The sequence below is a fragment of the Chelonoidis abingdonii genome, chromosome 1 (assembly GCF_003597395.2).
Source record: "Chelonoidis abingdonii isolate Lonesome George chromosome 1, CheloAbing_2.0, whole genome shotgun sequence".
Classification (NCBI taxonomy): domain Eukaryota; kingdom Metazoa; phylum Chordata; order Testudines; family Testudinidae; genus Chelonoidis; species Chelonoidis abingdonii.
This window is the reverse complement of record NC_133769.1, coordinates 60,648,364-60,673,133: the sequence shown is the minus strand read 5'-3', so window position 1 is coordinate 60,673,133 and position 24,770 is coordinate 60,648,364. Positions and strand designations below refer to the sequence as shown.

Here is a 24,770-nt window from a genome sequence, read left to right as displayed (position 1 = left end):
TACTTTGATCTTGCAGAATTTAAATGCATGATTGATAAGGCCAGTAAGCCCTTACATATCAAATTAAGATTTGTAAAAATACCTGACAGGACCTGTACATTTTGGGATCCAAATAGCTATCTCTTAAGGAAGTTTCATACTTCCTTAGTATAGCTTGTAATATTCAGGAATAAATAAGTCCTCATGCTTGAGTTTTCAAATAATATTTTTTATGCATTATACGGTGTGCTCTAGTTCCAAGACGGACTTTATTTTTTTTATTGCAGGTTCAGGAGAAGATTCAACTAAGGGAGAAGGGAGAAGAAGAAAACTGCTGCTGCAATAAGGAAAAATATTACCACACGAATACAAAAACCTTTATGAGGTTGGTGGTACTCTGAATGTAATATGTGGTAATATATGAATTCCGAATATAAATATGGTTGTCAAATTTACAGATTGGAGATAGTTTTGAGCTTTTCCAATTTTAGTAAGTTTAGACATGGAGTTCCAAATGTCCCATTCTCCCGCAAGTGGTATATAAATTTGACGCTGATGTCGTGTCTGCTTGTTTGTAGTAAATATTGGATAAAGGGTTAGAGTCAACATTTGCTGTTAACCATTGAAACCAGGGCTGGGAGGTTTTTCAGAAAGGCAGCTAACTGCATGCATGTATGCCTTTTCTAAGTAACTTTATCAAGGCACTAAAGAAATATGGGTAGATCGCAATGAAATTAAATCTAAAATATTTTCATGATTCTCCTTTTAATACAACCTATGAAATGACTTGTAAAGAACGTATGAATTTACACATTAGAAAAATCATAGGTTGATATTTTTAAACCAGGCTGGGGATTTAACACATCTTCCATTAATTTTAATGGAGAGGGTGTATGGCTAAATCACCTACGCTGCTTTGAAAATATTAACTTTAGACGTATAATGGATATGGCCCCTTATGAGGTAAAGCAATTGCCACCAAAATGAAAGCACTTCCCCTCCATTACTTTGCTAATGGGATCCCTGGCAATACAGTCAGATGAACATAAGTTGTCTGTTTATACATTGAAAGAAACCTGATCACGGTTAAAATTGGTGCATATGGCATTGCTTTAAAAAAAGTCATTAGTTTTTACTGATCCATATGGAGGAAGGGATGCTAGTGTCCTATTAAATCTTTGGTATATTTTAGAGCCTCTACGCCATTGACATAAGCACCAGTTTGATGGTGTGGCACTTTACTTAACTCTGTTTATGGTTCTTACTTCCACGTCTACATGAGTTTATTCAACAGTAAAATAAACTGACTATCAATTAATCTATGAATAGAACAGTGAACGAGCCACAATAATACTTTGCTGACTTTGTTGCTTCTTATTTCAACTGAGTTATGATTCCAGAACTTACAGTAGCTCAGAAAGCAATTAGAAGCTGTTTCTCCTATACGCAAGCATGCAAATCTAAAAATTAAAGTTTTTTTTATGTGCCAAAATACAGTAAGCAAATTCACCAAGAGCTGTATACTGGATTCTTAAAATAAACTAGTTTATTTGTAAACCAGTGTTGATGTATTTTCCTGAATAAAATTTTAAATTCCCTTTTTTAAATTGTAAATTTCTAAAACTATTAAAAGATTTAAATCTGAGTCTATGATTAACTGCAAAGGTTCTGCTGAAAATTAAAAACATGCGAGATCTTCACTTGGTGGTCTTTGAAAAATGGTAACAAATAAATAGTCTTTATACCCATTATATTTTTTCTGACCGGTTCTCAGATTGATCTGGGAATTGATAATATAGTGAGTTTGGTTCTCTGCAATTATAAAACTAATTGCTTGAAACAGGGCCAATTAATGCAAAATTTTGCATTGCAGGTGATGTGAAGTTGCAAATCTTGGCTCTGATCCTGCAGCCTGATCCTTAGCAATCCAAGGGCTTTAAACTTACCAAAGTTTTAAAGCTCTTTAGGGCAATGATGGTGTGTGTCTAGTGCAGTAGAAACCATAGGTGCTATTGCAAATAACTCTTCATTAATATTACAGAAGGGATACATGTGCTGACAAAGGACCATTAATAGAAAAACTCTGTAAAGATTTGAAGAACTACAGTAAGTTGACATTTTTTTCTCTTATTGTTACTGTTAGAGCCACATGGATCTCTTCCCCATATTCTGTGATTATTTTCTTTCCTTTGTTATCATAATTCTTTTAAGATTCTATCAGTCTTGTATGACTTACATTTACAAACGGAACCCATCTTTCTATTGCTCAGAATTTGGATGTAAAGGGAAAACTTATGTTTATGGTAGAAGTTTATATACACTCTACCATGCAAAGTTAATATGAAAGCTTTCTTTTTAATCATAATGAAACTGGCATATATCACAAGTGAAATGGATTTTGTTTCAGCCTACCAGGTGTTGTTTTGCATCATGGAACCACTGCACGGTTTATCAGAATTCAGCACATTGGCAGTCTCTGCTAACAGGAAGCCCACAGCAAGGTTATAGCAGTTCAGTACCGAGTTGCTTTAGCAGTATTTTGAGGGGACATTTTCAGAGAACCTTTCTCTAGTTTATAGTACCAGCATCGTTCTTTAAGAGCTTTGTAGTTCACAAAATTCAGCCAAATCTTGGAAATTGTAGCCTGCTTGGGAAAAGGCCGTTATTAGATAGTTTAGAAAGTAAACAGTGTTAAAGTGATTTTAAAAAGTTATTAATCTAAGGTGCTCCAACAATTATTTTAAAAAGTTTTCTTTACTTAACAGTAGCCATTTTAATCAGATATAATGTAGAGACAAAATTGCAAGATGACATTTTCTTTGTTGATACTATTTATAGCTATTAATAAAATATAACAGTTAAAGTTGGCTTGGGATATTGAAGTTAATCTGTTACAGTACATCTGCATTGCCAAAAAAAACCCCAAAAAACCTTAGCACTGAGTCTCAGAGCCCAGGTTAATTGAGTCAGGCCCATGGGCCTCAGGCTGTGGGGCTACAAACTGCAGGTCAGATGTTTGGGTTTAGGCTGAAGTCTGGGCTCTGAGCCCATAAAGTGGGGAGGTCTCAGAGCCCAGGATCCAGTCCAAGCCCAAGTGTCTGACCTGCAGATTGTAGTTTCACGAGCCCAAGTCAGCTGACCCGGGCCAGCCGCAGCTGTACCATGGGTCTTTTATTGCAGTGTAGGCATACCCTTAGATTTTCTCTTGAAGTGATTGGAAAACATCCTTTTTATCTGGTGGTGAAATGCAGGCTTTATGGACCTTCATAGAACTTCAAGCAGAAGTGGCCCTTAAATCATCTGCTGTGACCTTCTGTATAACACAGGCCATTAAATTTCACCCAGTTATCTTATACTGAGCCCAGTAACTTGTTTAATTAAAAACATACCTTCCAAAAAGGCATCCCGTCTTGATTAGAAGACATCAAGAGTTGCAGAATCCACTACTTCCCTTGGCAGTTTGTTCTAGTGTTTAATCATGCTCACTGTTTTTAAAAAGAAGTGTGCCTTATTTCCTGTTAGAATTTGTCCAGCTTCCACTTCCAGCATTGGTGCTTGTTATGCCTCTCTCCACTAGATTAAAGAGCCTTTTAGTACCTACTGATATCTCCCCATGGAAGTATTTATACACTGATCAAATTGGCTCTCAATTTTCTTTTTGATAAACTAAACACATTGATCTATATAAGCCTCTCATTGTAAGGGATTTTCTCCAGCCTTTGAATCATTTTTGTGGCTCTTCAGAACCTCAGAACTCCAAGTGCAATTAATGGAAGTTGTACATTTTGTGAAATTAGCTTTGTATCTTGACATTATTGTCACTTTTTTCAATAATCCATGAGTTCACAAACCCTTTCATAGTTTTGGCCGTAACTAAATAGAAATATTGTGTCATGGATCCCTTTCTCTCTTATTCTCAATTTTATATCATCTCTCATCCCATTCATTATTGCATCTCATCCTGGTGGCAGGTATAGCAATTGCTAAGTATTTATTTTCTTTTATTATTTCTATTACTATCATATTAGGAAAGTGGTAGTGTATTTTTCACTGTCTGTTAAGGTAGTTTAGTGGTTGGAAATAAGGAGAGCTATTACTTTGTCTAGCTCGATCTCTCTCTCTGGTCTACAAGCAGTTGGTCCATACAAGTTTAAGAATTGCTTTAATAATCTGTTTCGTTTCTAAATAAAAACTCGATAACTTTGGTAATCTGGAATCCATAAATTTAGTTCTATTAGCATCTCTCGAATTGACTGCTGAGAAATTCTTTGTGGAAAAGTATATATCACAACATAAACATAGTTTGATCAGCCTCGCGCTCTCTCTCTCTCGATAAGATTGTATGTGTATGTTATGAGTTATATACATTAATGGACTACTCAGTATTTCATTTTTCCATTCTTATATGCGCTAGTAGCAATTTCCTCTCAAAGCAATTCTCAATAGTTTTTACTGGTTATTCTCCATAAATTACTTCTTGGCTCTTACCTGTAACAGTAAAAAAAGTATTTGGAGAGTCTCACTTGGGAGTGCATTCAATATTGCTTTTGCATTAATGCTCTTAATGTATAATTAAAAACAAAATGTGTTAAAATTGAGACCAAAGTGTGTCGTCTTAATTTTTGTACAGGTGGTATTTCAGATGATGAAAGAAATAAGGAAACTGCATCTGTGAAGATAAACAAGGTTTGTTCAAGTAACTGGAGGAAATATCTTGGTTGAAACTAACTAGGAAGTGAAAGTGTCAAGTTTTTTTGTACTGTAAATTACTTTGAAAGTTAACTAGTCTGTTTTGTCTAAAATACTGCATATCTGTAGTTATTTTTTTTTTTAAAAAATAGCAAGTGATTCAAGTAATACTGGTTATGTGAACTTTTTCTTTTGACAGTCTACCTGCAATACAGTTTTGTACTGGTACATTTTGTTCTCTTATACTAAAATGTCACAAGGGTACCCTGCAATTACCTAAAAGTGAGTTGCAATATAGTTCTAAGTCTTAGATTGTGGCAGCTGGAGTGCTCAAAGAAAGTTCTTCTCTAAAGAAAAATTGTTTGGAACTTTATCTTCTCACCAACTTGAGGCATCAGCCACAAGCTCCTAGGCAAAGAAATTAAAATATAGAAGTCACAGAGAGAAGGAATACCTGAATCAGCAGGTGTACTTAACCAAATAATTTGCTATGCAAATGAACATTCAGATTTAGAAAAAACCCATTTTTATGGGATTATCTGAAGATAACCAATTAGCATCTTCCAGTTCTTTTGCTTTCTTTGTATAATTTAATGTTACACCAAAGGTTCAGAGCCAAGGTTACAAGAAGCCATGAAGTCTCCAGCCAGTTTCTTCCTTTTCATAGCTAGCTGTAATCATAGAGACCTTCACTCTGTGCCCAGAGTTTTTCTTGGATTTTGCCTAAGAATTCTTTATTTGCTGTTAGTTACATTAGACAGTTACAGAAACATAGAACTATTTAAAAAAATGTATCATGCATAGTTTAGGTTTCATGGCCCCACGTGTAAGATCCACATTTCTGGTGTCTGGTGGGCCTTGAGGATGTTTGTTTTTTGGATCATTGTTCCTTGATTTGGGCCTTTACCTCTTGGAGCCCAAAAGTAGTTCCACACTTCCTCTTCCTCTGATAGCCCTACAAGCCAGGTCTTTTGCTCTGTTTTTTGGGGCCTCATTCCCAAGTAGATACAGAGTTATCATTCATGCACTTAGAAGCATCTGAAGTCAGGGAAAAAGCCTTTGATGTCAGATCAGTCACTTAATCTGGCTCTGGGATGGATGAATACTCTACGTGTCCAGTCCCAGTGCTGTTTGTTATGCCATTTTTGGAATAATCTTAATCGTTGAAGCTGAATCCTGTTAATAGAAGGCAATATGCCATATACACAAGGTACCCAGTTTTTCTGCAGCAGAAATCAATAGAAAAAAGACTCCTATTGATATCAGTGGAAGAGATACAGAGTTCAGAACTATCCAAAACAAAATTTGTTGCTTACATACAGCACCTATTTACTTTAAATATAGCTAGTTTTTAAGGCTATTTAACTATATGGAAAGAGTGAAAAGATGGTAAACCATTGAGACTAGGGATTCTAGCTATACCTTTGCAAGACATTATGTCCTAGTGCAAGTTTCCACAGCAAAAGCATCCTTTGGTTTGACAGTCCTTCAGTCATCAGTACTGCACAGGTTCTCACACCTTCCTCCTCAGTGAGTACTGTCTCAGACACCCATAGTGGAATACACAGAGAGAGTTGAAGAAAGAGGTTCTTACCTTGTATGGTAACTGGAGTTCTTTGAGATGTGTGGTCCATGTCTGTATTCCACTACCTACCTTCCTTCCCCTCTGCTTCAGATTCTTGACGCATGATTTGCCGTAGAGGAGAGGCAGCCAATCCACACCACTCCTACTCTCAGTTCAGAGCACAAGGAGATAAGGAGTGTAGTCACAGACCAACAGATACTGCTAGCAAAAATCTTCCAGTCTTATCACACATGTAGCCACAGTAAAATGCAGGTATGGACCACATGTCTCAAAGAACTGAAATTACTATACAAGGAAGTGACCTCATTTTGAATTTTCCTCTTATTTAAAAAAATATATATACTTGAAATTGAAACAAAACTAAATGTTTTGTTTCAAACACATAATCTTGTTCAAACAGCTCTAATAACGAACACCAAATAGACATGAAAAAATGTCGTCGTCAGTGGCCATATATTAAACTTCAGGAATTTTTTTTGCATTGTGAACAACAGCGTCACTTTGTAGTTTTCAGAATGTTTGAAATATAGCATCTTTACTCTTTGTCCCGGCAAGAAAGGAATATTGATTATTAGGGCTGTCAATTAATTACAATTAACTCACGTGATTAACTAAAAAAAAATTAATTGCACTTTTAATCTTACTGTTAATAATAGAATACCAATTGAAATTTATTTTAAATATTTGTGGACGTTATTTTACATTTTTAAATGTATTGATTTCAATTACAACACAATACAACATGTACAGTGCTCACTTTATATTTATTTTTATCACAAATATTTGCACTGTAATGGAATGGTGGTCGAAGCATGAAGGGACATATGAATGTTTAGTGCATCTGGCACATAAATATCTTGTGATACTGGCTACAGCAGTGCCATGCGAATGCTTGTTCTCACTTTCGACATTGTAAACAAGAAGTGGACAGTATTATCTCCTGCAAATGTAAACAAACTTGTTTGTCTGTGTGATTGGCTGAACAAGAAGTAGACTCTAAAGTTTTATATTATTTTATTTTTGAGTGCAATTATTCTTTTTATAAAATTCTACATTTGTAAGATCAACTTTCATGATAAAGAGATTGCATTACAGTACTTGTAGATGGTGAATTGAAATACCATTTCTTTTGTTTTTTACAGTGCAAATATTTGTAATCTAAAAGTTAAATATAAAGTGAGCTCTGTACACTTTGTGTGTTATAATTGAAATCAATATATTTGAAAATGTAGAAAATATCAAAGTGCAATTAATTTTTTTAATCACTTGACAACCCTATTTATTCAGTTTTTAATCTGGTATGCATTTTATAAACTGCAATATTGGAGGCGCCTGCATTGTTGGATTATTCATAGGAATAAGAACTCTGATATCTGCCTCCTGTTGCTGTCATTACTGAGACTCTTTCTTGTAAGCAATTGTGGATAAACTTTTATGGTTCATTTTTACTAAAGTTATGAGAAATATTTGCTTAAACACATTTTTATGTTCATGTACTGTAGCATGAACTTACCTATAAACGCTGCAATCAACTGCTGATTTGTATCATGTCTCCCTGAATTTAAATTTTAAAAAAAATCACAATTGCAAAAGCAAACTACCACAGTTATGATAAATTTAATTTGTTTATGTACTGGTGATATTTATTATCTAGCATCAAAAATGTAATAGGCAATTTATGGACAATAGGAAAACGAAGTATGTACCAAGGACCTCAGTAGATTTAGTTATCCCAACATCCAAAAACTACATAGAATTTACATTTAGGCAGCTTATGTGCAAAATTCATTATCACAATCACTGAAGAGCAAGGACATCTCAAATTTTGGCAACCTGATTGAACATGCTGTAACACACCACACATGACATTATGCAATCACTGACAGACTCTGCACCTCCACAAGATGGTTCTTGACGCTTCTAACTTACTCAGCAAAACAATGAATGCACAACATTCCTCTAGATTGTACTCTAATACATAACCTGATCCTCGACAACAGTATAACATTTTCTGTGGTGATATGAGCAATTAATAAGTGTACGTGGTGGTTGTCCATGGGGAAACATGAGGTTGGAGTTAGTTTTTTGCATTCAGCTCACTGCATTTGTGCCTCAGCTCACTGCATTTCCAACAAAATGACTGAGAGTGCACTGACTTGGGGCTTTCCCCAACTCTAGGCTTCTCTGAAACATCTCATCCCCCGATGTCCTCTTCTTCCCAAACATAAAAAACACTTCTTCTCAGGAACATAGACACCTATTCTGCCCCCATTCCTTGCAAAATCCATTCCCCTCTCTGCTTCCTTCCTTGTATGCTCCTGTCCATGGTGCTGTTGCTTGGTTTGCTAGGGGGTCCCAGATGGCTCTGAAAGCTGCTGCTTCTGCCCCTTTATAAAGCCTCTTCTCCCCTGCCCCGCTGCAGATGTGCACAATTCTATATTCCCAACAGACCTCATCTGTCCCCACCTACCTACAGTCCTCCATGCTGCACAACTGCCTCTTTAGGGTCTCTGCTAGGTAGATCTGGTGACTCCAGGTAGGCTGACCACGCTGGAGGAAGGAACTAGCTGAATTTGATTTGTGCATTGACTTTTTCTAGCAAAGATGATGAATGTGATCATACATAACTTAAGCTTTCTTAAACCCACGAAGTTTGAAACCTTTCATCTTTCTGAACTCTTTCTGATGTCCCTGTGTGTGGGTTTAGCTGTTCATTGGTACTGTGGCTCATTAGCTAGAGGAGTTAGGAAAAACCATGAGACCAGAAAAAATTAAAAAAGATCTAATTTTTAAATGTTTCCTCTACCAAAGCTAAAGAAAATCTGACTACAAAAAATGAAATTGACCAATGAAGAGCATATGTATAAAACCTGGAGACTGAATTCAAACATTTGAGTATAAAAGTTTTAGTCCTGCATTATCCGCACATCTCAATACAGGTTTAACTATAAAGCCTCTGTAATATGCATCTGAAGGAAATCTTTCCAGTATAATTTAAAGTCTATGGACAGTCATATATTAAGCACTAAAGATGCGGAAGATTTAGTATTGGCTCTCTCTCATTTACAATTTTCTTTTGTAGCCCAGAAGACAGACCTGCTCCAATGAATGCTTCAGAAATCATTTCTGCAATAGATCTCCTTCCGCTGGAGAATCCTTCTCCAGCTATAGAAATGACTGGTGAGTATTTGCTAACACATGTAAGTTTTAGCATTGTAGATGCAGTAATTATAGTTAAGTGATGCTTTCATTTATATTTTATTACCCCCAAATGCATGTAATTGTCTTACGCTCTTTGCTAAACAAAAGCTTGCATTTTTCCTTTAAAATCTGATATTGGAAATAGAGACCTCAGTTCAGAAATCCATTCCTATTCACCAAAGCATGTACATGCTTAAGTCTCACTGGCTTGAATAGGATTTAAGCACATGCTTAACTTTAAGCACTGGCTTATTGCCTTGCTGAATTAGGTAAGACCATTATTAGTTGACTCTCAGAATAATGAGAGAACACTATTCAGAGGAGGGGCAGAGTTTAAAAAAAAAAAAATTAGGTTGCTCATACAGCAGAGAGAATCTTCTGTTTTTGATCTTACTTGGCACAGAGAGGAGTACTTTTCCATCTCCCTGAACCAGCTTTTGCTAAATGGCCCAGTACTTTTAAAGTCAATAAAGTATGAGATCACAAATATTTTGGGGTTGTTCAGGTGGGTGGTCATAAGGGAGAGTTTTGGGAACTCATGATGCATACAAAATGTCTAAAGAAAGAGAAAAATAAAGAGAACCTTAAACACTAGTTGGATAATAAAACGAAGAAATTATATATCATATTTAGTACTATATAATTAAGAAATGCAGTTCCTCCTCACTTGTCCCATATACACTACCAATACTCAATGTCAGGGTAACCCAGTTTCTTCACTCTTTAATCTTATCACAGACCTTTTCCTCAGGCTGTATATTTGGGAGTCTTCTAGAGGATTGATGAATGCTGAAACTCTTTTCTAGAGGAGTTCATGAATTTAAAGTCCCATACTCAATTCCTTCATGACCTTATGAGATGTAATTCAACACATCACTTCCCAAATCTGTGTCTCTATTTATGACCCAGTCGAAAGATGTCAGATACTGCATTCTGCTCTCGCCCTTAGTAATTCCCATCTTTTCTTAGTATCATAGCTTAACACGTAGCTCTGGGACAGTCTGACTCAGCTGCACGTTCAGGTGGATGGGCATGAATAAATCTTGAAACTTAAAATGTTTAGAAATATTTTTAAACTAATTTAGGAATAATTGACTTCTAATAAATTTGCTTGTATCAGTTACTGACATGCATAATATCCAAGACTGGCATAATGCAAACTTTTTTTAAAAAGTTCTGAAATTTATCTTTCAGTACAGAACTTACAGAAATCCATACAGTGATCAGACAGAAGATACGAGAACTGGAATTGTCCTCATCCTCTGTGTTAACTAGAGTTCAAAGGTAAAGAAATGTTTCCTATCCAAAGTGTTCAATGGTTTTAAGTGGATAAAAGTTTAAATGGGAACTCAGGTTTGAAATCACATTATTCAGTTGTTTTTTAGATATAATACCATAAACGTAAAACTAAAATCTGTTTTCAGATCATAATTTTCTACTTTTTCACAGCTTGTTGTTTGCTACTTTTATGTAAATTAAGACTTTATTGTACAGCCTGGTACTTGCTTTTCATGTGCATCAGTGTGATAACCTCACTGTGCACTGATCTGTGAGCCTACATATGCCATTTTTCATACATGTGGGTCTAATTTAATTTTGCATGATTCAGGGATTGTCAGTGTTTGTTTAATATGTGCATGTTGCCTATTTTTAGAATAATTCTTCTGATTTTAAATGCAGACTACTAAATCTCAAGACTTAAACCTTAACTTTAAACCAGTTAGTCTTACCCTCTCCCATGGTTAGTTGAGACTTTCTTCAACCCGGGGAGGAAAAAAATCCACATTTTTCATCCAAGAGAAAAAATGGCCAAGGGGGGGGAATGGATGGATCTTGATAGTTTTAGCAAATGAAACACGAAGCACATACTATTTCAGTTTATTTTTATTTTTCATAGTCTCAGCCTATAACCTTTTAAATTTGAGATCAGTTATACTGGCTGTGTAATGGAAAGCTGCTTTGAATAGCTGCTTGAATAGTTCCTCAGTTTTGTTCTTGTGTGATTCCATTTCTTAATGAGATCAAGCCAGATTTCACTAAACTGTGCCAATAATGCCATCAGCTCATCTGTCAAATCTCTCCAAAATTTCCTTCAATTGCATTTGTAAGTTTTAGTGTCTGTCTTTAGATTCTTTTGAGCATGCTTGGTTTTTTTGCATTGACCAACAGAGGACTTTGATCGAATTTTCATACACCCTTGGTAGTTCAATGCAAAGGTAGAGATACAATTTTCCTGAGAGCTCAACTGAATGTAAATGGGAAGATGGAGCATCAGTCTTTCATTTTCTAACAGCCAAATAAGGTGATAGTTGTTGCAGAAGTCTTATTTTTGGACTTCAGATGTGTTTTAGGAATGTGGTAAGTGTTACTACTTTAACGAGACAGTGCTGAACACACATTCATCATACATTTTCAAAATAATTGCATCGGAGGAGTTCTCTCATATCTATCTTTTTTTTTTTTTTTTTTTTTCTGAGCAAATGGGAGAGATTTCTTAAACTTTCTTCAGTGTGCTTAGCTGACATACATAATCAGCAGTTTGAACACACTTTTCTGCTGTTTTCAATTTAAACATAGAATCAACATAATTAAGAATAAAATGAAATCCTTCAACAAATGTGTAATTGTTAATCAGACACAAGAACTGACTCAATATCTTGCATTAATGTCAGTGTTGAGTATTATAGTTTCTCTTTTTTTCTCCTGTGTTTTTTCCTCTTGCAACTTCTAGTGTTATACTTAAGAATTATTCTGTCCGGAGGTGTAAACTCAGGGCAAAATACATCAATCATTTTTTAAATTACTTATTTTCTGTGTAGAAGGGCATTTTGTTTATATATCACAAGATTGCAACTCCTTTTGTCAAGTGGAATTTAAGCCTGTCATTTTTTGAAATGTCTTAGTCACTGATTGATATTTGCCATTTTTTTGTTTTTAAAGAGAAGAGACAGCTCTTGATAAATCTTACGTTGTAAACCTTCTAGAAGTCTTGAAACAACATTTAATTTAACCATTATAATTTAGATCAGGGGTTGGCAACCTTTCAGAAGTGGTGTGCCGAGTCTTCATTTATTCACTCTAATTTAAGGTTTCGTGTGCCAGTAATACATTCTAACGTTTTTATAAGGTCTCTTTCTATAAGTCTATAAAATATAACTAAACTATTGTTGTATGTAAAGTAAACAAGATTTTCAAAATGTTTAAGAAGCGTCATTTAAAATTAAATTAAAATGCTGATCTTACGCCGCCAGCCTGCTCAGCTCACTGCCAGCCTGGGGTTCTGTTCACCTAGACCGGCAGCGGGCTGAGCAGGGCCTGCGGCGGGACCCCAGACCTGGGTGGGGAGGTTTCAGAGGTCAGGGCTGGGGGAGGGGGTTCAGGGCAGAAGGCTGGGGTAGGGGGGAGTTCAGGGATGAGGGCTGGAGTGTGTGGGGGGTCAAGGGTCAGGGCAGAGGGCTGGGAGTGTGGAGGGTTCAAGGGTCAGGGCAAAGGGCTCGGTGTGTGGGGGGTGCAGGGCAAAAGGCTAGGTGTGTGTTGGGGTGGGGGGTGCAGGGCAGAGGGCTGGGAGGTATAGGGGGGGGTTCAAGGGTCAGGGCAGAGGGCTGGGGCATATGGGGGGGTTCAGGGCAGAGGGCTGGGGTGTATGGGGGGTGCAGGGCAGAAAGCTGAATGTGTGTGTGGGGGTTCAAGGGTCAGGGCAGAGGGCTGGAGGTATGGGGGCTGCAGGACAGAATGCTGAGTGTGGGGGGGATCAGGGCAGAGGGCTGGGGTGCTCCACTCGTAGGGGTGCTCCCAGCCCCCTGCCCTGAGCAGCTCATGGCAGGGGGCTGGAAGGGATGTGCCCTGTTCCACCCCTTTCCTCAAGGCTCTGTCCCTACCTCTCTCTTGTCTCCTCTAGGGAACTGCCTGCATGCTGTTGCTCCCCTCCCCCCCGCCCCCACTAGGGCCATCAGCTGATTGGCACAGGAAAGGAGAGGGGGTGGGGCAGGAAAGCACCACTCTGGGGGGAAAAGCGGGGAGAGGGAAGCTTGGTTGCTGCAGAACCAAGCTTCTGCCTCCTGCCCCTGCAGGGGAGAGCGGTGGGCGGGGGGGCGAGGGAGGGGCTGAGTAGACTGAGTGGGGCTGGGGGCCAGGACTGCAGCAGGCGGCTGCGTGCCGCTCAAAATCGGCTCACGTGCCATGTTTGGCATGCATGCTGCAGGTTGCCGACCCCTGGTTTAGATGTTTACTTTGTGCTGAGAATCATGATAGTATCAAAAATCAATCTCATTAGAAAGTTTCATTCAAAGTCATGCTTGATGTTGAAGAATCCAAAAACACCCATATGAAATGAGCATGAATTCTTTGTTTTACTACTTACCTCATTCTGACAGTGTTTTGTTTTAGTGTGGAAAAATAGTTTTAATTACTTCAGTTCATTCAGTGAATTATTTCCTACCACTTACTTCAGCTCTAGGCATATTGAATGAGAAATTTATATATAAGTGTTTAGTAACAGTTAGATACTAATCTTCACTTGCAGTGTTAATCAGTAGATTTCACATTTACTACAGGTAAAACTAGAAATGATCTAGTGAAATGAACACTGTGAAGCAAAAAAAATAAGGTGAGCTAGCTAGCATTTAAGTAGAACCATGTTGTCAGATATCCTGTTTATTTTCCAGAAATTTCTGGTCATCTTAGTTCTGTTAAAGCTCATAAATCCCCCTAGTCTTCAGCACCTGATGACAATTGGCTCTGTTGGCTAGCCACACCACTTTCCCCAGTCACCAGTAACCTTACCCACTTTTCTTTCCCTCTGGGTTTCTAGGCAGTTCTGTAACTTTCTTATCATTTAGACATAACAAGAACCTTGATGTTGTCTCCACTTCCCTTTCTATTTTTAAAATAGTTTTCTTTGCTGATATGAGGTGTTTAGGTTCTAATTTCAGAGTGATAAAGAAGTTTTAAAAGATAGATCACTGGATGGTATGTTCTGGGTTTTCTTACCCCACCCTCCAACAACTCTGCCCTCCCCAAGCAAAATCCACCTCGTTCTGTCCATATGTTCTCCATGGTAGTAAATATACCAGTATTTGCTACCTTCTCCTGACTGCAGCAAACCAACTTATTCTCCATATAACACTGGATCCCTTACCTCTGTGGTGGAAGCTTCTGGTTCTTCCCTACATCCATAAAAGAAACATTTCTGGAAAAAATGATAACTCTTCTCTCCCCCTACTGTTTTTCCAGAACTCTTGTGTCTGAGGGAGAAGGAATCTCTCATCCGTTCACTGTGCTCCAACAGGAGAAACGTTCTCTTTTAGAAGTATTTCTTCTGCTTAGCCAATGGAGGGAGATTATTATTGGAATGACTATGAGGGCCTGCAGCAGGACTTGGATTTTTCTACTGAAACCTTGCTCCAGGTTGTTAGTTATTCGTCTAAAGGATTATACAGAGTTAGTTATTTTGGTTTTGTCAGTGAATAAGGACTCCTGAAGAATACATTTTTCTGGGAAGGAGAGCCTACTCACCATCCGCTTTGACTCTCTGTATCACTAGCTACAGGCAGTCCTAGGTATAATGTTCCATTGGTGAGTGTGGTGAAACATATTACTTGCTTAGTACATTAAATAACACTGTATCTCATTTTTCTAAAGTTCTTCCTATACCATTGTACCTTTTTCATTGCTTCAATGTTTTTTAATATTACAGAAATTCCTTCATGTTTTGTGAAGCTGAAGCAGAAACCTTTCTTCTTGCTTCCAGTGTAATGCCAGAGACTGTTTTTCCAACACATACCACGCCTTTGGAAAATTTTGGTAAACTTTTTTTTTTGTAAGTTTTTTTTATAGTTCATATAAACTGTTGTCCCACTATAATTCTATAAATTAGATGAACTGTTCAGTTATAAAGAAAAATTGTAATGAAATGCAGTTCAGTTAGTAAGCTTCAAACCCAGATATTTTTATCATCATTTTCAAGGTTAAAATTTAGGAGGTAAATTGTTGTGCCAGTTTCCTAATAATTGGTCAGTTACATAAAACACTTGTTTTCTTCATTTAGTGAAGAGCAAAATGTTTTCTATATGAAATTTTCTTATATAATTCTGTATATCAAAATTATATGAATCTTATATTTAATCCTGTAACCTTATCAAACTTGTTGAAAGGATGGATAGCAGCTTTACTAATACGTTATATATTGTTTAACAACCTAGATTGGCAGTGCTCTACAAATGTCTTGAAGGAATCTTGTACAGGAGGAGGAGTGGTCTAGATTAGTATTTAATTGGTGGGGCACAGCCCTTCACCAAAAGGTGAGGGGAAAAAACTGGCATAATCATTTGATCTTAAAGATCCATTAGGAATTTGGGAGTGGGGCAGCAGGGAAGGAACACACTCTCTCTCCTGCTCCAGTGACTACCATCTAGTGCCTGCTCTAGTCCCTCCTGCCGTCAAAGCCAGTTAGAATGGAGATCTTCCTCTTCCCCCTGCCCCAACCTGCACAGCTCTGAGATGTGCAGAGCAGAGCTTTCAGAGACAGCGGAACTATCATCAAAACCTCTTTGAAGCAGTATTGCCTCAGAGCTAAGTGCTGGGCAAGCAGAGAGAGACTTTGGGGCTTCAATGCAAACAGCTAAAACAGGGAAACACCTACCAAGGGACAAGAGCAGGGGGTGAGAACAGCTCTATCAGTAAAAGTACAAAATTGTAGCAAGCAAAAACTTTACCCCTCTCCTGGGTGGAGGGAGGGAGGGAGAAGATGACTTTTCAGGGCTCTACTGTTTAGCAGTGCAGGTTAACTGGTTCTCTTTCCCCTCACCCCTGCCCATTTTTCTATCCTTTACTGCATCCAGTAGTGTTAGGTGAACCTGTTAGCTGGATGCTGCTGCTAAAATTCTCAGTGATTGAATAGTTAGTATTGACATTTAAATTATAATGGTTTTCGACTGGGTGTCAACTTTGCGATTATTAAAGCCATATAATGTCCCTCAAAGCTATTGTTTCACCCCATCTGGAGATTCAGGAGCGCATTTCAGTAGTTTAAAGACTTTCTTCACCTTAAAAGGGCTAGAAACTTAAGGTTTGTCAGCACCTGGGAGTTACACCAGAATAGCTACAGTGCTATAGTTATTCTGCTATAGCTGTACTGGTCAATTTCCCCATACAGCCAAGCCCTTAATATGCTTTAAATTAAACTCAGGCAGAAATTGGAGCCAGGAGCAGAGAGAAATGTAAAAGCTTTGTTATTGATTCTACTTTTAAAATTAGGGGAGGGGAGTAAATTTATCTTGAAATATTGGTTAACTTTCATACACGTTCTCTCTTTGAAGCTGGTCCTATTTTGTGGTTACAGATATTTGACTTGGAAACTCGATCCTCTTAACTGAAGGTGGGGTCAGCAGTTAAGAAAAGGGGCTCTTCTCAGGATGCTTAGGGACTGCCCTACAGTGATTGAGATGTGGGGCAGGAAAGCACATGATTCGAGCTGCTCTTTTTTTAAACATGGAGCTAGGTTGATGGGAATCCGCAGCAATGGAATGTGGGAGTGCTAGACTTTTCCTGTGAAGTGACAGGGCTTCTCTATTAGACTGCACCAAAAGTAGAAGTGTATACATTTTTATTTGAAAAGTTAATGAAATAAAATATTGAACATTTTATTTAAACAGGTCCCAAATTGTTATTCATATTGGGTCTAATTAGGGTGGATAATGCTAGCAACTCTTCAAGTGTTGTTGACACGGCGTATACCTAATGGAAGACAGGGAACTAAAATCTTCACATTGCCTGCTGGAAGAAGCAAAAAAAACACTGAGTTTGGGGCTTGCCAGGGAAATAAGAGGAAAAGATTTTCATACTATTTTAAACCAAAAAATCTATTTTTTTTAATGCTTTTTCATTTGTTCCCTTTATTGGAATTCAGTTTTGTATTTACAAGTATTTCACTTCATCTTTTAAAGAATAATTGTGTTTTGAAATGTGAAGTTATCGTGTTACTTATTGGTATATGAAAGTCAAAAGGACTTCTTCGGTAACTTGAAAAGGGTGCTTGGACGGACACCCACGAGATGTTCATTTATATGTACTTAAGCCTTGTCTGAAGTAGAATTTAAAGATGTTCTTAGCTAACGCATTTTAAAAGTTTAATGTAAACAAGGCAGTATAGGGTTAAATGCATGCTGAACTGTGAGAATTGAAATGTACAGAGCAACCTCAGCAAGACAAAACCTTAAAGAAAACATTGTAGGACCTAATCCAGGTTTTCACTGGATGTGAACTCTGCTTGAAGCTTTCTTAGGCCTGGTCTGCCCTATAAACTTTGAGTACTATAATAATACCTGTTATGGATATGAGTTTTTCACAACATTTTTATATGAGCAAAAAACAGCCCTAGTGTCGACTCATTCATACCATAGAAAAAATGCTTTTGCCAGTATAGCTTGTTTATAAGTGATACTTGCAAAAGCCCTTTTTTGTTGGTAGAAAATGCATTTATGTTAGGAGGGTTTGCCATGATAGCTATACCAGCAGACCTTTTCTAGAATACGATTTCAGTCTGTTCTCCCCTCTGACTGAGTGTCTCCTTGGAAAGCTTTAGCTCCATGGCAGCAACATTTTAGAGTATGGACTTCTCCATGTTGAAGTTATGCATACAGTGTCATTTTTGTTGCTTGCACTGAGGCGATTTAATGTGTCATTGCCTTATAACAGGAAGTCTTCTAACATTCACTTCTGGCATGGAGACTGAAGCTTTCCTACCACACACAAATTAAACAATTTTAACAGTTTGGGAAATTTAAGCCGCTATAGGTGAAGTGTAGAGCTTCAACACTTGTCTAGATTGCAAGTTGACGCGGTGAAGAAGGCAAGTGACAATATGATGTATAACACTTTACTTTTAGTTCTTGGGCTGTAGATTCACGGAATAGTTTAGTTATTTTAAATGATTTAGTTTTCATCATCATAGTTACAGTCATTGCCCACAGTTTAACCTTTTGGTGTCTGGAGTAAAAGTTTAGCTTGGTATTACATGTTTATCAGTGGTACCTAACCTCTGACTGGATGGCCCACATTGTAGGGTAAAGGACCCCTACAGAAGACTGCAGCAGATTTACTTGCACTCAGTTTGAAAATAAAAAGTGATGTTAAAAAAACTCTTAAAAAAAATAAAACAAAGGCACCACAGCATACCTACCAAAGTCTGCCTCATCTCTAACAGGCACATTACTCTTGTGGAGAGTTGTGTGTAGTGGCAGAAGAGAGATTGTACTCTTTCATCAACTTGACGTGATATTGCATTAGTGAATCTACAAATACAGTATGATTTGGGCAGGTAGTTTCATTATAAGAACATATTTTTTGTGCAATTAGATTTTCAAAAAAACAAAAAAACCACCCTTTCAGCTGAAATTTCTTATGCTTTTCCTAGCCCAAACATGACTTTTTGTAAAATTTGGCAAATTCCGTTTACCTGCTTTACATTGCGTAACAAATTTTCCACCCTAAAAAAATTATTTGGGGGTTCTTACTTCTCAGCAGTGGATTTGGAAATGTTACTTAAAAGGATTATTTCACTTCTGTTAGGATCCCAGCTCAGTCTTCTTTCAGTTCTTCCTCTTGCAAGATGATGTTTCAGAAGGAAGCTAGATCACTGAAGGAGGAGCCTATACTGGAAACGTGTTCTCCACCTAAACCAAAATAGAACCAGATTGCTGGCATGTAAAAATTAAAAAGGTTGCAGAGGAGTTTATAATCGTAAGAGGGAAAGACTTCACATGAGGAGGAGCACATGGTTTGGACAGAGACATCTCTTAGGGAGGATCTATTAAGGGGGATTATCTATATCCAAAAAAGAGAAGAGGTTAGAAGTTGATAAAGTAGAGGCAGGAGCAGAAGAGAAACAGTCAAATGAAAGAGGCCCATTCATTTGCATCACATGAAGGCAGACAACTAAATATTGACAAATTTTTATAAGTGCTTGCATACAGATGCTAGAAGTCTAAATACTAATATGGGTGAACTTGAGTGTCTGGTGTTAAATGAGGATATTGGGTGGAATGATGGTGATTAATGGATCATGGTAATACCAGGGTATAAAATTATATATATATATATATATATATAGGAATGACAGAGTTGATTGTGCTGGTGGGGTAGTTTTACTATATGTGAAAGAAAGCATAGAGTAAAAATCTATGAATCAGACTATCATAGAATCTCTGTGAAAAGAAATTTCATTCTTAAATAATGAGTATAACAGTAAGAATATACCACCAACCACCTGACCAGGATAGTGACTGTGAAATGCTTAGGGAGATTAGAGAGGCTACAAAAATAGAAAACTCAACAATAATGGAAGATTTCAACTATCCCCAGATTGGTTGGACATAGGTCACTTCAGGACAGGATGAAGATATAGAACATCTAGACATCATTAGTGGCTAATTCTTGGAGCACCTAGTCTTGGAACCCACAAGGAAAGAGGAAATTCTAGATTTAGTGATAAGTGGCACATAGGATCTGGTCCAGCACGTGCATATAAATGAACCGCTCTGTAATAGTGACCATAGTGTAATTTAATTACACATTCTTGGGGGTAGGGAAATACTAAAGAAGCCCACCACAGTAGCATTTTACTTAGAAGAGAATCTAGACAAAAATGAGGACGCTAGTTAAACAGAAATTAAAAGGTACAGTTACAAGAATAAAATGCCTATAACCTGCATGGAAACTTTTTAAAAAACACCATAATAAAGCCTCAAATAAAATGTATGTGCCAAATAAAAAAAAAAAAAAAGGGGACCAAAAAATGCCACTATGGCTAAACAATAGTGAAGAGAGGCTATTGTAGGCAAAAAGGTATCCGTTAAATTGGAAGTCAAATTCTAATGAGAAGAATAGAAAGGAGCATATCTCTTGCAAGACAAGCATAAAAGTAGAGTTAGGGAGGCCAAATAAAGAATTTGAAGAGCAAATAGCAAGATCCAAAAACTAACAGCAATATGTTTTTGTTTTTTTTTTAAACCTGCCAAACAATCTGTGGAGCCACTGGACTATCAGGCTGCTAAGAGAGCACTTGAGGAAGATGACAAGACCACTGCAGAGAAGCTAAATTAATTCTTTGCATTGGCCTTCACTGCAGAGAATGTGAAGGAGATTCCTACTTTTTTTGTAGGTGACAAATCTGATGAACTGTCGCACAATAAGTTATTGATGGGGGAGGTTTTGGAACAAATTGATAAATTAAACAGTAATAAATCAAAAGACCAGATGGTATTCACTCAGGAGTTCTGAAGGAACTCAAGAATTACTAACTGGTATGTAACTTATCATTTAAACCAGCCTCTGTACCAGATGATTGGAGGATAGCTAATGTGACGCTGATCTTTTAAAAAGGCTCCAGAGGTGATCCTGCCGATTACAGGCCGGTAATCCTAATTTCAGTACTATGCAGATTTGTTGAAACTATAGTAAAGAAAAGAATTATCCAAAAAAAAAAAGAAAAATCAGATGAACACAGTATATTGGTAGAGAGTCAACATGGTTTTTGTAAAGGGAAATCATGCCTCATCAATCTATTAGAATTCTTTGAGTGGGGTCAACAAACATGTGGACTAGGATGATCCAGCGTATAAAGCATACTTTCAGAAAGCCTTTGACAAGGTCCCTCACCAAAGGCATGTAAGCAATCATGGGATAAGAGGAAATGTCCTTTCATGGATCAGTAACTGATTTAAAGACAGGAGACAAATAAATAATTATAATATATGGAGCTATACTTCTTATAGAACTGGAAAGGACCCTGAAAGCTCATAGTGTCGAGCCCCCTGCCTTCACTAGCAGGACCAAGTACTGATTTTGCCCCAGATCCCTAAGTGGCCCCCTCAAGGATTGAGCTCACAACCCTGGCTTTAGCAGGCCAGTGCTCAAACCACTAAAGTGTCCCTCCTCCCCAAGCATAGGAATAAATCGTCAGTTTTCACAATGGAGAGAGGTCAATAGCCATGTCCCCCAAGGATCTGTACTGGGACCAGTGCTGTTCAACATACTCATAAATGATCAGGAAAAAGGGCAAACAGCAAGTAGGCAAAGTTTGCCGACAATACAAAATGACTCAAGATAGTTAAGTCCAAAGCAGAGTGTGAAGGGATCTCACATAACTGAATAACTCAGAAACAAAATGACAATGTTGATAAATGCAAAGTAATGCACATTAGAAAATGTATTAACTACATACACGATGATGGGCTCTAAATTAGCTGTTACCACTGAAGACAGATTTTGGACTCATCGTGGATAGTTCTCTGAAAATATTCACTCAGTGTGCAGCAGCAGTCACAAAAGCTAACAATGTTAGGAACCATTAGTAAAGGAATAGATAAGACAGTAAATATCATGATGCCACTATATAAATCCATGGTTCGGCCACACCTTGAATACTGCATCCAGATGTGATTGCCCCATCTCAAAAAAAGATACCTCTACCCCGATATAACACTGTCCTCGGGAGCCAAAAAATCTTACTGCATTATAGGTGAAATCGCATTATATCGAACTTGCTTTGATCCGCTGGAGCGCTGCTTTATCGCGTTATATCCGAATTCATGTTATATCAGTTGCGTTATATCAAGGTAGAGGTTTATATTAAAATTGGGAAAAGTACAGAGAAGGGAACCAGAAATAATGACAGGTATGGAATATCTTCCATATGAGGAGAGATTGAAAAGATGCTGGTAGTAGAATAGAAGAACTCTGTCACAAACGGTAAAGAATGTCATGACACCAAACGCCAAAAATAAAGTTCGTGACACTAATGCGAGAGCCAAGTAACAAAGGAAGAACTGAGCTACGGGCAGAAGTAAACCGGATATAAGGAAACAAAGAAACCTGTAAAGTAACCATGACAAGACATTCGAAAGCCTAGGTTAGAAAAACAGAAAAAGCAAAGTGGTAGAAGCAATGTACATCAATGATAGTTACTGAAAATAAAAGTGATGGAAGGATAAGACAGATCTGTCTGGCAAAAATCACACTGGTAAAAAAAGCTACTAGAGCCTCCCCTGAGATAGTGCTGGAGTGCTACAGACCGCCGGATCTGATTTGATATGATAGGAGACCTCTTTAATGTCTTAATGAAGTAAACACTAAGGAAATGTTGATCATGGACTTCAACTCCAGATAATACTGGAGAAAGTGTGCAAAAAATAGGTCAAATTTTTGGGATAAGCGATGATTTCTTCACCAATAGTTAAAGTACCGACAAAAGGGATGCCAATTTAGATTTGGGTTTTGGTGAGCATGGAGACCTCGTAAAGAAAATGTAGAGGGAGCAACCTTGGTCAGTGATCATGAGCTGATTCATTCAAACTAGATGGAAGAAAACAAATTAGATCTGGGATTAGGGTTTAACTTCTCAAAGCTAATTTTAAAGAGTTAAGAAATTAGTTAGCAGAAGTGATGACGAGGAACTTGTGATTTAAATGCGAGAGGCCGAATTACTTAAGTCGAAGCTGCCAAACTGCTCGGAAGCCTGCAATCCCAAAAGGAAAAAAACCATGGGCAGGAAGTTGTAGGCCAACGCTAGATAGCAAAGCACTCAAGAGGGATAGGAACAAGCAGAAACTACAGGGAGTAGGAAGAAAGGTGGGATAGCAAGGGACTACCTTAGTGAGTCGAGAAACATTAGATAAAGTGAGGAAGCTAACAACCATGTAGAAACTGGACCTGCAAAGAAAAAACCAACTATAAAAGGTCTACACGCCACATGAAAAAGAAGAAACACAAAGAAAGAAAGAAGTGGCCGATACACCGAGAATAAGAGTTAGAACCCCACACACACGAAGCAGCAAAAAGAATCCTAACCCCAGCCACCCAAACGCCGCCCCCACTCTCTCTTTTTTCCTATATGCTAAACCCTTACTATTGGAATTCCCTTCAATCCAGTCACATGCTTACCCCACTTATCCACATACCCACTAAGGTAAGCCTTCTTTGCAATCCCACTTCTTACCCACTCCCTGTAAGCTTCTGTCTTTCTAATCCCCTCTCGAGATCTGCATTCCTATGCTTGGCCTAACAACACCCCCATGTTTTCCCCTTCTTGGATGCAGCTTCCGCACAGTCTTCTGGCAGCGCGACTTTAAAGTAATCCAGCCTCCCCCGCATATAACCACAGTTCCTCCGGCAAGTCCACTCCTAACTAACCTTAACCTTAAAATAGCCCTGAGAAGTAAAACCCTAATCCAGATCTACATTGTTATCCTCCATCTAGTGAACTGAATCAGCCAGATCACTTCGAACCAAGGTGTCCCAACCACCATTTCTCACGAGGTCCTCACTGCTCAACCAAAACCAAATCTAAATGCATCCCCTCTGTCGTGTACTCAACACGTGAAGAAATCCATCCCGTATCACATCCAGAAAAATTTACCCCTATATTGCAAACACTTTCCTCCCATAACTGAATTGAAGTCCTCCATAGATCACACATTCCCCTATGTTTACTTCATAAAGACATAAAAGAGTCTCTATCCATATCCCAAATCAGATCCCGGCGTCTGTAGCACACCCACGCACTATCTCAGGAGGCTCAGTACTTTTTACCCATGTTTGCTCCAGACAGACTCTGTCTTTATCCATTCCACACTTCTTATTTCATTACAGTTAACCTCATCATGATTACAAGCTACTCTACCACCTGCCTTCTCTCGCTTCTAAACAGCACATAGCCTCAATACCTTCATAGTACATTCTACCAGTTCTTCGTACCCATAATATCCGGTTTCACTTCCGCACCAATAGCTCCAGTCCCCATCTTACCTAGCCCTCGCAAGTGACAGACACTTTAATTTTGCGTTTGGGCATGACATCTTTACCCCTGTGCAACAGATTCACACCCACGTTTCAACCTCCTCATACTGGAAAGAATTCCATACCTGTCATTATCTGGTTCCCTCTCTAACTTTCCCAATTTAATATAAACCCTAACCTGATATAACGCAACTGAATAAACATAAATCGGATATAACGCGATAAAAGCACGCCCAGCGACAAAGCAATTCGATAAATGCATTCACCTAAAGCAGTAAGATTTTGCTCCCGAGACAGTGTTAATCGGGTAAGAGGTACCTTTTGAGATGGGCAATCACATCTGATGCATATCAAGGTGTGCCGAACCAGGATTATATGTGCATCAATATTACGTCTATCTATCCTTACTAATGTTCCTAACATGTTAGCTTTGGACGCTGCTGCACACGAGAATATTTCAGAGAACATCCCACGATAGATCCAATCTGTCTTCAGTGTAAACACTAAAAGCCCCTCGGGTATA

General features: G+C 38.0%; 1 protein-coding gene across 7 annotated transcripts in view; it reads left to right on the top strand.

Moving 5' to 3' along the window:
• SCAF11 (SR-related CTD associated factor 11) overlaps positions 1 to 24,770 on the top strand; it is a 69,955-nt gene that overhangs the window by 31,182 nt on the left and 14,003 nt on the right. For 4 of the 7 annotated variants that reach the window (XM_075065983.1, XM_075065987.1, XM_075065981.1 and 1 more), the window contains 6 exons: positions 267 to 364; positions 2,021 to 2,085; positions 4,586 to 4,665; positions 9,336 to 9,433; positions 10,649 to 10,738; positions 15,150 to 15,256. In XM_075065983.1, coding sequence (XP_074922084.1) covers positions 267 to 364; positions 2,021 to 2,085; positions 4,586 to 4,665; positions 9,336 to 9,433; positions 10,649 to 10,738; positions 15,150 to 15,256 — 538 coding nt within the window. Of the gene's footprint in view, positions 1 to 266; positions 365 to 2,020; positions 2,086 to 4,585; positions 4,666 to 9,335; positions 9,434 to 10,648; positions 10,739 to 15,149; positions 15,257 to 24,770 lie in introns of those variants that run through there. The other 3 variants (XM_075065985.1, XM_075065979.1, XM_075065991.1) reach the window with 2 other exon arrangements.